General features: G+C 44.6%; 1 protein-coding gene and 1 pseudogene across 1 annotated transcript; both read left to right on the top strand.

The window, feature by feature from the left end:
- The first annotated feature begins 955 nt into the window (after positions 1–955).
- LOC112843872 (uncharacterized) lies at positions 956–1,852 on the top strand (annotated as a pseudogene).
- A 3,408-nt stretch (positions 1,853–5,260) lies between these two features.
- fam171b (family with sequence similarity 171 member B) lies at positions 5,261–12,439 on the top strand. Its single transcript, XM_005458018.4, has 8 exons — positions 5,261–5,835; positions 6,493–6,726; positions 7,746–7,838; positions 8,816–8,974; positions 9,581–9,751; positions 9,842–9,958; positions 10,045–10,168; positions 11,102–12,439. The coding sequence occupies exons 1-8, from the start codon at positions 5,643–5,645 to the stop codon at positions 12,405–12,407; spliced, it is 2,397 nt and encodes a 798-aa protein (XP_005458075.2). The 5' UTR covers positions 5,261–5,642; the 3' UTR covers positions 12,408–12,439.
- The last annotated feature ends 245 nt before the right edge of the window (positions 12,440–12,684 follow it).

Raw genomic sequence — 12,684 nt, 5'->3', positions numbered from 1 at the left:
GCTGCTTTATAAGAAAGCCCTCCGCAAAGCCAGAACATCTTACTATTCGTCACTGATTGAAGAAAATAAGAACAACCCCAGGTTTCTCTTCAGCACTGTAGCCAGGCTGACAAAAAGTCAGAGCTCTACTGAGCCAACAATCCCTTTAACGTTAACTAGTAATGACTTCATGAACTTCTTCACAAATAAAATTTTTATCATTAGAGAAAAAATTACCAATAATCATCCCACAGATGTAATATTATCTACAGCTACTTTTAGTACCATCAATGTTAAGTTAGACTCTTTTTCTCCAATTGATCTTTCTGAGTTAACTTCAATAATTAATTCCTCCAAACCATCAACGTGTCTTTTAGACCCCATTCCTACAAAACTGCTCAAAGAAGTCCTGCCATTAATTAATTCTTCGATCTTAAATATGATCAACCTATCTCTAATAATCGGCTATGTACCACAGGCCTTCAAGGTGGCTGTAGTTAAACCTTTACTTAAAAAGCCATCTCTAGACCCAGCTGTCTTAGCTAATTATAGGCCAATCTCCAACCTTCCTTTCATATCAAAAATCCTTGAAAGAGTAGTTGTCAAACAGCTAACAGATCATCTGCAGAGGAATGGCTTATTTGAAGAGTTTCAGTCAGGTTTCAGAGCTCATCACAGCACAGAAACAGCTTTAGTGAAGGTTACAAATGATCTTCTTATGGCCTCTGACAGTGGACTCATCTCTGTGCTTGTCCTGCTAGACCTCAGTGCTGCATTCGATACTGTTGACCATAATATCCTATTAGAGCGATTAGAACATGCTGTAGGTATTACAGGTACTGCACTGCAGTGGTTTGTATCATATCTATCTAATAGACTCCAATTTGTACATGTAAATGGAGAGTCCTCTTCAGACACTAAGGTCAATTATGGAGTTCCACAGGGTTCAGTGCTAGGACCAATTCTATTTACATTATACATGCTTCCCCTAGGCAACATCATTAGAAGACATAGCATACATTTTCACTGCTATGCAGATGACACGCAGCTCTATCTATCCATGAAGCCAGGTAACACACACCAATTAGTTAAACTGCAGGAATGTCTTAAAGACATAAAGACCTGGATGGCCGCTAACTTTCTGCTTCTTAATTCAGATAAAACTGAGGTTATTGTACTCGGCCCTGAAAATCTTAGAAATATGGTATCTAAGCAGATTCTTACTCTGGATGGCATTACCTTGGCCTCCAGTAACACTGTGAGAAACCTTGGAGTCATTTTTGACCAGGACATGTCCTTCAACGCACATATTAAACAAATATGTAAGACTGCTTTCTTCCATTTGCGCAACATCTCTAAAATTAGAAATATCCTGTCTCAGAGTGATGCTGAAAAACTAGTTCATGCATTTATTACTTCCAGGCTGGACTACTGTAATTCACTATTATCAGGATGTCCTAAAAACTCGCTGAAAAGCCTTCAGTTAATCCAAAATGCTGCAGCAAGAGTACTGACAGGGACTAGAAAGAGAGAGCATATTTCTCCTGTTTTGGCTTCCCTTCATTGGCTTCCTGTTAAATCCAGAATTGAATTCAAAATCCTGCTCCTCACATACAAGGTCTTAAATAATTAGGCCCCATCTTATCTTAATGACCTTGTAGTACCATATCACCCTATTAGAGCACTTCGCTCTTGCACTGCAGGCCTACTTGTTGTTCCTAGAGTATTTAAAAGTAGAATGGGAGGCAGAGCCTTCAGTTTTCAGGCCCCTCTTCTGTGGAACCAACTTCCAGTTTGGATTCGGGAGACAGACACTATCTCTACTTTCAAGATTAGGCTTAAAACTTTCCTTTTTGCTAAAGCATATAGTTAGGGCTGGACCAGGTGACCCTGAATCCTCCCTTAGTTATGCTGCAATAGACGTAGGCTGCCGGGGATTCCCATGATGCATTGAGTTTTTCCCTTCCAGTCACCTTTCTCACTCACTATGTGCTAATAGACCTCTCTGCATCGAATCATATCTGTTATTAATCTCTGTCTCTCTTCCACAGCATGTCTTTCATCCTGTTTTCCTTCTTTCACCCCAACCGGTCGCAGCAGATGGCCGCCCCTCCCTGAGCCTGGTTCTGCCGGAGGTTTCTTCCTGTTAAAAGGGAGTTTTTCCTTCCCACTGTCGCCAAAGTGCTTGCTCATAGGGGGTCATATGATTGTTGGGTTTTTCTCTGTATTTATTATTGTGCGATCTACTGTACAATATAAAGCGCCTTGAGGCGACTTTTGTTGTGATTTGGCGCTATATAAATAAAATTGAATTGAATTGAATTGAATAGATAATGGCCAGACTGCTTCAAGCTGCTGGTGGTGGTGTAATGGTCTAGGGGACATTTTCTTTGGGCCCCTTAGTACCAACTGAGCATCATTTAAACACACACACAGTAGAAGGTGTACCTAATAAAATGACCAGAGAGAGTATGTCCATTACAGCTTGTAGAATTATCATTACCTAATCAGACTTTGGGTCAGCAGCGATAGGCTCCACTCAGTTTCACTGTTGATGTCACTATTTGCATATAAAGCCTGAAGTTTTGTAAATGATCATGTATATGCAGAGTTGTAGTTCCTGATAATAACCACTAGAGGGCAGTTATGCTGTAACAGGGCTGCAGTGTGATCAACAGAAGTCACCAGAACAATTACTTAAATACTTCTCTGTATTTTGATGTGATTTAAAATGATCACCTGTGTTTACTGACATTTTTTTTCAAAGAAATACACTAAACCCAATCCATAAAGATCCTGAAACACTTCAGCGCTGACTATAAACCTCAAAGGAGAGCATTAAAAAAGCGCCCAATGTCCCAGGTTTTTAGAAGGTTCGGGTTTTCTCAAAGATTCAGAGAGTCTAAAACTTTGAAAGAAAATAAAATTTAAGGTATGACAGCAAAAGAACTCTTAACCTCTGGGTTTATTTAAAAGTCTCACTTTGGATGGAAGGATCTAACAAGTTTAGAATTTTTGAGGTGTCTCCTACATTTTCGAAACCCATCAGTCTGAGGAAAAGTCTGACAAGCTTTCAGAGAGAGCTTCTCATCAGATTTCTGAGGCTGATGCCATGGAGTAATGAATCAAGACCACTGCAGTGCAGGGTGATATTGACAGTGGGTTCAATCCTATAAGAATTTTTATAATCTTACACCCAGTTGAAGGACTTACCAACACTAAGGAACACAGCAAAGAACCAAATGCTCAAGACCTAAACTGAAAATAGACTGTTAGTCTGGAATTTTAACTGAATGACCCATGAAAGTCTTAAATGAAACATTCTAAGAAAATAAAGCCTGGACTGGTGAACAGTTGGTCGGTAGGTTGACTTTCAAAGATCAAATTCCATCGTTCAGACTGAAGAGCTTTAGGAAAATGATTTTTAAACTCCTTGTGAAACAGCTCTGGTGACTTGAGCCAGTCTCAACTCCTCAACCTGCTCAGCTCAAGCTCTTACGAGGCTCAGTGGTTCATTATGAAACAACTAAAGTAAATGGTAACTGTGTGGTCAGATTCACTTGGCTTGTAAAAGTCTGCTTTGAACCATGGAGGTTGTGGAATTGGTTCTTCTGACATGGTTAGATTTTTAAAGGTCAGTGCCCAAAAGTGAAGATCAACAAGACCACAGTGAGAAGTGTCTTGGTGGTAACTTTCTGATTTGGAGTCAAGAACATGGTGGTACAGCCCTTTGGTAGATAAAATGCTTAAGCATCTGCTGGAAAGGGGCTCAGTTGTAGGTCCAACCCTTTGGTGGATCACTGAATTTTGAAGTTCAATTAAAAAAATAAGAGAAAAGAGCCCAGAGAGAAGCTTTGAAATCCAGAAACATGCCTCAGGATAGACACTGGCTTGAAGCTCAAAAGATCTGGTTTCACTTCTAGAGACGGAAACTGCGGAGAGATTTTTCTTGATGGTGGGTTTGGGCTTTCAAAACAGGTCCTTTCAGTTTATATTTGATTTCTTTAAAACTTAAAAACAGGTTTTGTTGTATGATGTAGTAAAGATTGTGTATCTGTGTCTCTGTTGAAAGAGTGTGGGTTCAGTCTATCCATTTAACGTCCACAGCATCCTAAAACAGACACACCAACATCTGAATTAAAAACAGGCTACAGCCTTTTATTTATTTTAAAAGCAAAAAAACAAACAAACAAACAAAAAAAACAAACCCAAATAAAACGAGAGAAATACAGAAATTATTGAACTGTTGATCATATTTCAAGAAAGTCATGGAAATCCATCACCCAGGTGTTAACAGGTTCAGATTTTCACTTATATTTGAATTCTTAAAACATTCAACTTTTGATTTCATCAGCCCTCATTTCTTTATATTTTGCTTTCAAGGAGTTAAACTTTCTAGTCAGTTTTCAAAGTGCTCTTGAGCAGCAGTTCTCCAGCTTTCTGAAGATCTTTTACTGTGTTTATTTGTGCATTTGCTGCTTTTTCACTCATTTTCAGATGGTTGTTTTTGTTATGCCACTTATCACTCAAGCATAAAAAGGCTCCTAAGTCATGGGATGAGCCAGTGTTGTTTCTACACATCTTCAGGCACCTTTTAAGCAGCCTGTAACAAAAACACATAATTTGTTCCAATTTCTTTGAATCTATGAAAAATCCAAAAAAGGACACAGTTTGACATAAAATAGTATTTTTTGCACCGACAAAGTGATTCCCAAAGAGCTGTTAGCGGAAGAGTTGGCTTAAAATATTTGAGGAAACTGAACAAACTGAACAAGTGTCAGGCCTAAAAAAAAACTATCTACAGCAGATGAACAGTATGTGAAAGTCTCTCATGCCTGAGAGATTCATCTGGACCTTCAGCTGATCATCTATTGTTCCTCATCAGAAATGGTCTCAGTGTCTGTCAACAAGGCATTCTTAAGGAAGAGAAACGGAGAGAAAAGACTGAGGTATGAAAATGATGAAAATCATCTAAAGGCAGAAACACCCAAAGAAGAGCTTTGAATGTCCTTCAAGAAGCCTGGAGAACTATTCCTGCAGACTACTTAAAGACATGACAAGAAAGCTGCCTAAAGGAGTTTGCCTTATTTACGTATTTATGTATGTTTGAAAACGTGATTTACTGAAAGATGTACATAGCAAAGTATAAAGAATTCCCTGTATGATCCGAAGTGTTGAGTCCCCACTTTACCGACAGAGGGCCGCGCAGACCCCGATGATGTAACAGCATGTTGGGTCTCATCAGAGATGACGCAGAGAGAGGAGCGCTCACTCTGACACTTTTCCCGCGGTCAGCAGAGACTCTTGTCAAACAGTAACATCCATGAAACGTTAAAAAAACAGCGGCAGTGCTTCTGCTCCGGGTGTGTTTACTGATACACACCCTCATTTCGTTTAATCTCGATTACCGCACGCATTCCTCTAACAGAGTGAGACATCGCCGTTTATATAGACGATCTTCGGCCCCACACGCCCAGCCTCAGCACCAGCGCATCTCCTCTCCGCGGGGTGCCTCCTCCTTCTTTCGGCACCAGCATCACAGGAACCCTGACAGACACACAGACGGAGGGAGGGAGGGACGAGGCCTCGGTGATCGCGCTCCCCGCTCCAGAGTTCGGTTCCTCGCGGTCCGTTATGTCTTTGAGCCTGCTCCCCGTCTCGCTATGCCTGAACGACACCCACCGCCGCTGCTCCTCTTCCTGCCGTCGCTGCTGCTGATCTCCTGCCTGAATGGGGCGGCGAGGGCAGCAGCGGCACTGGAGGAGGGCGGCGGCCTCACGGCCGGGGCCGGAGACCCGTCCGGCACCGACACCGCTGCCTCGGGCCGAGCGGCCACCCTCTCGGCTCTATCAGCAGGTAAACATAAACAAAGAGGAAGGGGGTGTTTGCTGGAGGATGGAGCGGGGTGGAGGATGGAGGAGGGGGCTGTCATTGTTACTGAAAATGGAAATCAGCTGCAGAGGAAACAGTGGGGCATGACTGATGGTGCAGGTGCGTTAATAAAGGGGGCTTTCTGCAATAAATTAGGAAATCAGAAGCGCACTGATACACTGCTGGACTGGAATCAGACAGTCCAGTGTAATAGGATTAATAGGAGGAATATGGAGGTGTGGAGGATTAAGCTTTTATCTTTTTGGCCTGAGCAGGTGATGTCTTAATGGGAGACAGGGAGGGAGGGGAGTGTGGTAATCCTGTGCTGCTCTGCTGATACAGTAAGTAAAGCCTGTGTTTACATCCTGTCCCTAGTGAACACACAAAGGACAACTGAGGCTGTGTGTGTGTTTGTCAATAACAGCACATTGTTTATCTGGAAGCTCGTATTTAAAAGTCAGACTGCGTCTCCTCTGTGCTGTCGCTCGGTTCCTGGATGTATTTTTCCACCCTCCCCACGCAGAAGTGCTCGCCTCATCACTTTTTCATGGCGAGAGAAAGGTTACAGAGCACGCAGGAGGGACACGTGCATCCCAGATCTCCTCTTTTTCCTCTTGTAATCCTCTGGCATCTTCTTTGCAGAGCCTCAGTTTGCCCTGAAGGTCCTGGTGAGAGATCTGGTGACCCGCCAGCCCCTGTCGGGGGCTTCAGTGGACGTCTACGTCAACCACACCTTGAGGAGTTCTGCCCAGACCGGGGAGATCGGGGAGGTTCTGCTCTGGGTGGCGTACAGCCCAGGCCTCGGTCTGACCCTGCTGGGCAGCATGGAAGGCTATGTGCCCAGCCTGCTCCCCTGGAGCACCAATAAGAGACCAAGTGAGTGACCAGCAGAGGTGGGCAGATTGATACTAATATCCATAGTATCAATACAATTACTGATATCAGTACTGGATCAATATTTTGTTTCTATCCTCAAAGTTCAGTATGTAGCCCACTGAATTTTATTAAATAATTTCAATTTTCAATTACCAAGTAAATACAGGGCAGATATTACAAATACCAATATTGGTATTGGCCAGTACCAATACTGGTATATCGGTACTGGTATTGGTGAGTATTGTTATTGGTCTAAAGTGCTTTAGAGACAGAATTCAGAAAGTGGGCTCAATGCCAACCTAAAAATGACCAAACCAGTAAGTAATTTTTTAAAAGGTGACGTAAAAAACCCCAAAACAAGACTGTAGAGCTTACAGTATTGCCAGCACAGTTCCCACACACTCAGACACACACACACTCGCCTGCATTATTCATTGTCATTATAGATTAATGAAGTGTCAGCGACAACGCACAACTTGTCTCTGAGGTTTGTCCACGATGAGGCGATTTATGTTCCCAGTCGAGTGTAACTGAGCGTGGCGTCCTGTGCTCGCCTCATCGATCGCTCGTGGAATCGAGGTGTCTGCCTCAGGCCGGCATGAGACCTACGCTTGTCTCAGCAAAGTGTCTTTGTCCTGCCAGAGCAGGGGGGTGGTGGGGATGTTTTTATTCTGCTGGCCTTAGTGTGGAGAAGGGGCAAGGGAGCAGGTGGTGATTCAAAGGGAAGTGGGGAGCAGGTGTTATGGAGGAGAAAATGCAGGAAGGGTGGGGGGAACAGTTGAAACCCGCTCTGCTCTGCATTAGCAGAGACGCCTCCCTTTTGTGCTGCTGAGCCAGACAGCTGAACTCTGCTGTGCTCCAATGTTAGGACGCCCTCTGCTGTTGGATTTGTAGCTCTACAAGCTACCAAACCAACAAACAAACACATCAGCAGATGTAATAGGTCATGAAAACCTGACAGATCGTTGTTGTTCTGTACTTGTGTTTGGCTCCTGATCTTTCTCTTTGTCCTCTGGCAGTTTTCTCCTCTGTCACGTTGCTGTTGCTCCCTCACAGTCAGGGGAACATCTGGCTGTTTGAAGACTCTGTGCTCATCACCGGGAAGGTACCTGGTGAGTTCCTTCACACACGCACACACTGTGTTTAGGCTTTTAGTATTCAGTTTACACTGCTTTAAGTAGGCTATTGAGTGTGTTTGACAGTGTAAAGTGGACACACCTGGCAGAGACACTGAGACGAAACCAGAGGTGTCTAAACATGTGGCTTCAGAGGCTGGAATCGGTCTGCCCAGAGGTACGATTCAGTCCTCTGGATAGTTTGCAAACACTGTGCTGCTGTTCCTGGTTTGGTGCATCAGCCTTACTGCACAGGAGTAAAAATATATCCAGAGTAAACCGTCCCTCTAATGTACTCATTTCTAAGTTTGTCCCCCTTGGTGACTCCCAGTGTCCCGTCTGTTTGTCAGTGCCACTGTGTCCAAACCATTAACCATCTTGTAAACTTTCCCTTCCATTCCCTCTCTAAAATGAATGTAGTGAAGCTGCTTAAGGCTCACTCCTGCAGGTATCACTGCTGTCAAACTTCAGCAAAGACAAATTCCACATTTCAGACTGCAGAAAACTAAACAAACTGCTTTTCTGCACACAGGCTGCTCTTAGTTTAGTCAGTTTTTAATGTACTTGTGCTATCACTGTGTACAGCAGCCCAGTGGATGGATGGCAGTGGCCCCTTTTCTTTACATTGAAAAGACTTTCATTAGTAATTTAAAGTGAACATACTGACTGTAAGATCAACTACCCAGTGAGGGTTCATTTTAGCTAGTTTGCTTCACAGTTAAATCGATAGATTGAAACAGCAGACCAAACTGAGCTGTATGTGGCTACTGAACTAAAATGAGTTCAACTAAAGTCACTTGTAAAGATTATTTGAGTCAAGAGAAGATTCAATTACACCTTTAAAGGAGGAGCTGTTGTGGAAGTGGTTTGCAAAGCTGCTTGCAGATGTGTAACAACTGTGCAGAAGGCTGAATCGACTTAAAAGGCACACGTGCCCAAATTCCTATTGATAACCTGCCGTTTTGTTTTCACAGACAGCTCATCACAGCCGATGGTGAAGTTCCCAAAGAACATTCTCACAATCCCAGATAAGACCAACATGTCTTCGGTGATGGCGTACCTGACTGTACCACATCCTCACCTGGCGAAGGACTGCACCAACTGCACTCCGGGCTTCATCAGCAACAAATCAGGTAAAGAAAAACATTTCCTCATCAGATGTTTTAAACATCACAGTGACATTTGGTCCAGTTAAAGAGGTACAGAATGAAAAAGGTCAATCATGCCTTTAAAAAATGATGTTCCACGTCCCAGAAACCAGTGCTGAAGGGTCCACACACCCAGCTCACACTCCTTGTCGGTGGTGGGTTAGGGTGGCTGAGGTTTTGAGCCACCCTCCATCTACGTCCCAACCTTTACCTCTGGTCATGAAATCTAGGTAAAGAATGAAAAGGTAAGGTTGTGAATACAAGGGGCTGAGGTAAGCTTCCTCTGTAGGGTGGTTCGGCTCAGCCTCAGGGATAGGGTGAGGAACTTTAGGTGGTATGGGTATCTGGTTAGGATGCTTCTCGGGTGCCTGTCTTTGGAGGTTTTCCAGGAAAACCCAACTGGAAGGAGATCCTGGAGTAGACCCAGAACCTGCTGGAGAGATTATATATCTCGTCTGGCCTGGGAATGTTTCAGCATTCCCCAGGAGGAACTGGAAAGTGTGACTTTGGAGATGGATGGATGGCTTTTTTATTGAGGTACCCAAACAATATGCTTTACCATTTACATTCCTGGCATGGACTGTGATGCAGTTTTCAGAAGTATTGATCTGAAAGCCGTGGCAGCCATCAGCGTCCTGCTGTACTCCAGCGGCGAGGAGCTACAGGTTCGAGGACCCATCCAGATCAGTCTGCCGCTGGGCCACCACACACACCTCAGGGCCTCTGATACTGTGCCAGCCTGGGCCTTCAACCAGAAGACAGGTAGCAATGCAAATAGCAGCAGAGCAGCTGAATTACAAGACAAAGACCTAAAGAAATTTCCTCTCATGCTATTTTCTTTGCTGTTTGAAGGTGGCTGGGAGAATCATGGCCTGGGAATAGTTAAAACGGTTGGAAACGAGCTGGTTTGGACTTACACTGCTTCCCATCTGGGCTACTGGATCGCCGCCCCTCTGCCTTCATCAAGAGGTAGACACCTCATTGACCTTCATTAACACATGTGAATGCTATTTTTGTTTAGACCTGTTTCACATCTTATACATTTATCCTTTTAGATTATCTGGGACATGCAAACTCTTTGGATTTCCTATCTTACCATACCTACCTGTTGGTAGGAATACTGGGTGGAACTCTGGCCATAGTGATCGGATTTCTGTCCTTGCTCCTGTGCCACTGTGGGTAAGAAACCCTTCTAGAAATGTTTTCAATTGACAGTATATGCAACGCTGATCAACAAGAGGAAGATTAAAAAGGTGTGATCTAAGAGTGCATCCATAGCTTCAAGATCGTCTTCTAATGCATCTCTAAAGAAATCTTCTTAGCAGTTCTTATTCTTCAGATTTGCCTGCGACTTTGCATACACAAAATTCCTCACAACAATCTCAGAAAATGATAAAGCCATACAGAAAATAATTACTTTAAGTTATTTCTGCTATGGGTTGTGCTTAGATTTTCACAGGACTTTAACAGTATAAGTAAATTTCTCTTTGGCCTAACTGGTTACAATGTCACTTTAAATTAGGGCTCAAACAATATGGCTCAATATGGCAGTTTTCAGTAATCAAGGAAACAATTAACAGTTGTTTGGAACAGATATAAATTTGCGATATAAACTAAAGAAAAATTTTGGGCTCAAAATTTCTAATTAAAACAGAACTTTGTTAGCTTCTGACACCTTACATACAGGGAAGGCTAGGCTAAAGCTGCGAGCTGTAACCTTAGCTTAGCGTTCCCTGTATATCGCTGCAAAAGATTGCTGGATTATTTGGGCATTTTTAGTGAAAATGGTAAACTATGCATGCTTTTTTCAGTAAAGTAGATCAGAAGACTGTGCAGCTGCAGCACTAGGAGAAATGATTGCCATGCTTGTTGCTACTTCACCATATCAGTTATCTTAACTCTGCAGCATAGCACTGTCTCAGTTAGCTGCCACAGTTATGCTAACTCTCAAGAGCTGCTTAGCAAGTAAATGTGCTACTCTGTCCTCGGCTTTGATAGGCTGTTAGTAATGAAATAGTGAAACAGTTTCTACTTTAAAGGTTCTTTGAGTGAGTCTGAAAAGCCTGTAGACCAAAGCTTGTCCCGGTTAACATTTGCTTCTCCCATGTACAGAGGTTCTTATCGTGAGCCCAGAAGGAGGAGAGCGCGTTTTTCCAAATTGACGGTTGTAAAGAAAGACCAAACCACCTCCACCCACATGGAAGAGGGCTTGTTGTTCCGATCAGGCGACAACAGCCTCGCCACCTGCAGCGTCCAGTGCGAACCGTCATCTACTCCAAGGCACAAAGCCAACTATAACATCTACGTGGAGGATCCAGGGACTCGTCCTGCGGCACCGCTTTATGAAAACATCACTCCAGATCGGTTGAAGGGTCCTCAGCCGTCACCTCACTACATCAACAGTGAAGAGGTGTCTCGACTAAGGGAGAAGTCGGAGCAGAACCGGGCCAACATCAACTGCGACAACTTCTTTCAGGATAAGCTGGTCCATATCTACAACCAGCCAGTGGCCATTATTCCCGCTCCCGAGCTCTTCAGTGCTCAGGAGCAGCAGCTACCGGGCTGCAAGTCCGCCACCTTCCCCCGCAACGGAAGTGAGTATGATGCTCACTCAGAGCCTGCAAGTAAAGACAGCTACACCCAGACACTACCCAAAGTTCCTCACCACCACTCACAAGGTGGGAGCAGCCCACAGCAGAGTAGCCAAGATGATCCCCAGCCTCTGGAGACGCCCCCTCAGGGGCAAGGCCCTAACAGTGTGTGGGGACGCTACAGTAACCTCCTTGAATCCTCCGTCTCTGTGCCTGGGACTCTTAATGAGGCAGCTGGCATGGAGGGCTTCAACACCGGGCACGGCGTGCCCAGTGAGTTGCAGGGGATTTCAGAGCGCACCTTGCTGGAGCTGACGCGTGGCAAGTCCTTGTCGTCTCACCCCAGAGCCTGGTTTGTCTCCTTAGACGGGAAGCCAGCAGCCCAGGTTCGCCACTCCATCATTGAGCTCCAGAGCCACCACCGCCCGCCGAGCAGCAACGACACCAGCCTGGACTCAGGGGTGGACATGAACGAGCCTCAGCAAAGCATCCGCGAGACGGAGCGTGACCGACCTTCTATCAGGGCTTCTTCCCTGCCGCACCACAGCCGAGGCGGGCGGTATGGTGAAGAGCAGGACCTGAGCAGCAGTGAGAGTGGCACCACTGCTACCTGCACACCAGAGGACCCGTCCCTGAGGAACATTTTAGATGGGAGCAGTGGGGCCATTCCAAATATTCCCGAAGAGCGTGATGGGATGGATACATCCAGCGCTCAGGAGGACAGTGAATCAAGAGGTACACCACCTCCACGGCGCCTGAGGAAGGTGAGGGAGAAGGGAAGACGGAAAAGAGGAGCGCCAAGCACATCCGGGAGGGCAGACCTCTGACCAAGAGAAGCTAAAGCTTCTCAGGCTCATTTCCCTGCCATCAGTGCTTCAGTTAAAATCCAAATTAAATGATTCATATGAGTTTGTGTTCACACAGGCATTGTTGTTGTTGAGTTCTGTGATTGTACAACTTTGCCAAAGAATGCATAAGCGAGCTCAAGAAATGAATCAGCATCCGTGTCACGTTATGTAGCTGCTGTTAAGACGAGTTTGTGCACCGTGTTCTCTCATTCTCCCAAATCTGACGATCACCAGCGAGATTCCTCACAGCAGATGT

This window comes from Oreochromis niloticus, linkage group LG23, assembly GCF_001858045.2.
Source record: "Oreochromis niloticus isolate F11D_XX linkage group LG23, O_niloticus_UMD_NMBU, whole genome shotgun sequence".
NCBI classification, from domain to species: Eukaryota; Metazoa; Chordata; class Actinopteri; order Cichliformes; family Cichlidae; genus Oreochromis; species Oreochromis niloticus.
Note: the sequence above shows the minus strand (reverse complement) of the source record. Positions and strands in the feature narration are given on the sequence as shown.

What these genes read in the sequence shown, in the direction of transcription:
- fam171b (XM_005458018.4), top strand. Translation starts at nt 5,643, where the DNA reads ATGCCTGAACGACACCCACCGCCGCTGCTCCTCTTCCTGCCGTCGCTG. An exon ending in CATCACCGGGAAGGTACCTG is followed by an intron (nt 7,839 to 8,815) that starts GTGAGTTCCTTC and finishes TTGTTTTCACAG; the next exon opens with ACAGCTCATCACAGCCGATG. An exon ending in CCCTCTGCCTTCATCAAGAG is followed by an intron (nt 9,959 to 10,044) that starts GTAGACACCTCA and finishes TTATCCTTTTAG; the next exon opens with ATTATCTGGGACATGCAAAC.